The sequence below is a fragment of the Macrobrachium nipponense genome, chromosome 24 (assembly GCF_015104395.2).
Source record: "Macrobrachium nipponense isolate FS-2020 chromosome 24, ASM1510439v2, whole genome shotgun sequence".
Classification (NCBI taxonomy): Eukaryota; Metazoa; Arthropoda; class Malacostraca; order Decapoda; family Palaemonidae; genus Macrobrachium; species Macrobrachium nipponense.
The window spans coordinates 35957384-35960324 of NC_061091.1; the positions used below are offsets into that span (position 1 = coordinate 35957384).

At 39.3% G+C, this 2941-nt stretch overlaps 1 protein-coding gene across 1 annotated transcript; it reads right to left on the reverse strand.

The window, feature by feature from the left end:
• Positions 1-1108: 1108 nt before the first annotated feature.
• Positions 1109-2165, reverse strand: LOC135202804 (mucin-2-like). The gene is made up of 2 exons (XM_064232268.1): positions 2058-2165; positions 1109-1798 (listed from the first exon to the last, which is right to left on the reverse strand). The coding sequence occupies exons 1-2, from the start codon at positions 2163-2165 to the stop codon at positions 1109-1111; spliced, it is 798 nt and encodes a 265-aa protein (XP_064088338.1).
• Between the last annotated feature and the right edge of the window lie 776 nt (positions 2166-2941).

The window sequence follows — 2941 nt, forward strand, 5'->3', positions numbered from 1 at the left end:
ATCAACAAAGTTTACCTATATCAAATATGACTTAAACCAATAATCGGCAATTTCTCCCTAAATTCCACTACCAAAGAGGTGAGTAAACCAGCAATGAAACAAGAAAATACTATACTGAGTGTCTGGTAACCGAATCCTTTTGGAAGCAATATGTGATGTTTAATATATATATGCAGTAGCGCGCCCTAAAGGCGATAACTCGTGAAGCTTCAAGTTAAACCATCAAAGGTTAACGGAGTATCTCGGAACTCTGCTACATAAACGTTATCGTTAGTTGCATTTCAATAGTCTTCCAACATTAAACTGCTGCATTCCAGAGGCCATGAAATAGTGTTTTTCGTAAAGAGCTTTTAAACAGACGTGTGGATTTCCATGCTACTAAAGCACCGAGTGTTTCTAACACTGTCCTAAAAATGGTAGCACACTTAAATTACAAAAGTGCCAGATTAAACTGTTTACTCTAAGACAAAAGACCAACTTCTTACCTTTCCTGAGGCCGTTTCGAACAAGTGGTGATTATGAAGTATCTGTGACGCAGAGCCATCCCCCTTACCTAATTATTTAAGAAAATTTATATATCATCATACAATATATTTATTTGCTTTAAAAAATTCCGTATGTCCCAGGATAGGTAAAATGCCATTTAACCATAAATCATATTTGAAAAGGTAAAGTGGAGGATCCGCTATACCAATGTCACTGATGCACGTCACCACTTTTGCGGATAGCTGGGTGGTTAAGCACAGCTTCAACCTCATTTTTATAAGTAAATAAGTTAATGAAACATATACTATGGAGGAGTTATGGGAATTCCATTTGACAACGTCTTTGAGAGAGAGAGAGAGAGAGAGAGAGAGAGAAGAGAGAGAGAGATTTCGTGGTTTGTGTTGCTGTTGAGATCGTGTGGTATGTGTTTGTGATTTTGGTTTTCCATAAGAGAGAGAGAGAGAGAGAGAGAGCATAATTGGTGGATGGATGGTTAGCGATTGAATTGGCTGTTGGTGATTTCTGGGTTGTCTGCTGGTGTGGTTGGAGTTAGTTATGATTGTGAACGACAGACGTTTGGGCAATGGTCTTGGCAGTATTGTTGGTCAGTTGTGTTGTGTTTTCATGGAGTTAGTCGAGTTGTTTGTGGTGTGTGTTTGAAGGTTCTTGTGCTTGTGTTGGGAGGTTGTTGAGCTTGAGAGTTTCTGTTCGAGTTGTGAGTTGTTGTAGTTGAGGGCTGTTGTTGTGGTTGAGGGTTGTTGTTGTTATTGGTGAGCTGATGTGGTTTCTTGGTGTTGTTGTGAGAAGTTGGGTGTGGGCTTGTGGAGTTATTGGTTTGGTGTTGTGGAGGGGTTGTTGGTGAGCTATTGTGGTTTCTTGGTGTTGTTGGTGTTGTGGCTGTAGTCGTTGGTTGTTGTTGTGGTTGTAGGCCTTGTTTGTTAGTTGTGTGAGTTGAGGTCGTAGTCCTTGTTGTTTGTTGTGCTGTTGAGTTGTGGGGTTTTGGTCCTTGGGTGTTGTGTTGTTGAGTTGTGGGGTTGTGGTTCTTGGTTATTGTTGTGTTGTTGGTTGTGTGTTGGTTTGCGGCGTTTGTTTGTGTTTCAGTGACCTTGTCCAGCGGACAACACAGCATAGCCCTGAGTATCTGGAGTTGGGGTGAGTACCTGTTTGTGTTTTTTGTTCTGTGTGTAGGTGAGTCAATGGTCCTGCATTTCTTCTGTAGTGTGAAGAGGAAAGTTTGGCTGAGGACGAGTCTGGCAGCCGGATTGATTAAATTTATGTGGGGGGCTTGCCCGCTTGTTTTTAGCTTGTGATCCTGCCACAATATGGCAATACACAGTACTTCCGAAAATTAGGATGAAGTCTAAACACTCACGAATTTTGAAACACTCATGCTTTAAGTGGCATGGAATCCATAAGATGGCTTAAAAGTTGTTTTAAAAAAAAACACTGTCATTGCCTCTGAAACTCATAATAGATGTGAATTTATATCTTAAAAATAAAACTTACATGGGATGAAATTTAAAGATGTAAGGTTCTATCTGCCAAAAGAATTTTTGTTTTATCTTCAATACCTTTGGAGATATTAGTATTTGAATAGCGTTAGGGCCATGGGCCGGGTCAGGCTGAGCAGCCAGAGATGAGCCGGTTTCCAGTAATGACTTCTCTTCAATCGGAATCATCCAAGAACTAGAAAAATACAGATTAGTTTGTGTTTTAAACCACTCTAACCACAGCTCTGGGACATTATAGATGAATCTGAGTCTTTGCAGCACTGAGAATTAACTATATAAACCCCATTCGTGAACACTGGCCAAGATACATAGACATTGTTGTAACTAATTCTATATAAGAAAATCCCAAATTATCCAACTGATTAATGTCATTCCGAGCCTGTGCCCTTTGTAACACTATGTTAAGAGTTGTTGTTTTTGTTAATTGTATTAAGGGAATGCTATTGGAAACTATAATTCATCAGGCAACCTTTTGGCGCCCAAAACAAAAAAGCTTAGCGTCTTTATTATATCCTTGTCCAGCATCATGTTTCAAAGGGCAACTCCAAGTGATGAGATACTTATATGTGTAATCAATGGAATTTATCCTTTGGGAAGTGCCAAGAATTCAAAACCGTTGAGGTTACTTTGTCTATGTCGAATGTTTGCCATTGATGATTAAGAATAAATCCTTGATAAAGGTACTACTAAGAAGACATGTTTATTTTACCTTGGCCTTCCAGTTGATATTTTGAACCCAAGAACACAATCCCTCTTACACTTTGGGTGTATAGTTTTGAATTCTTGTCAATATAACAGTTTTGAATCCTTGAGGAGATAAGCTTGAACTCTTATGAAATGCAGCGATAATTTCATCTGTTCATGAACTGTCACATGTGTAACCCTGTAACTCGACCAAAAATGTCTTCAGGTGATGAGGAGATGTCTATAGATGCAGGGTTGAC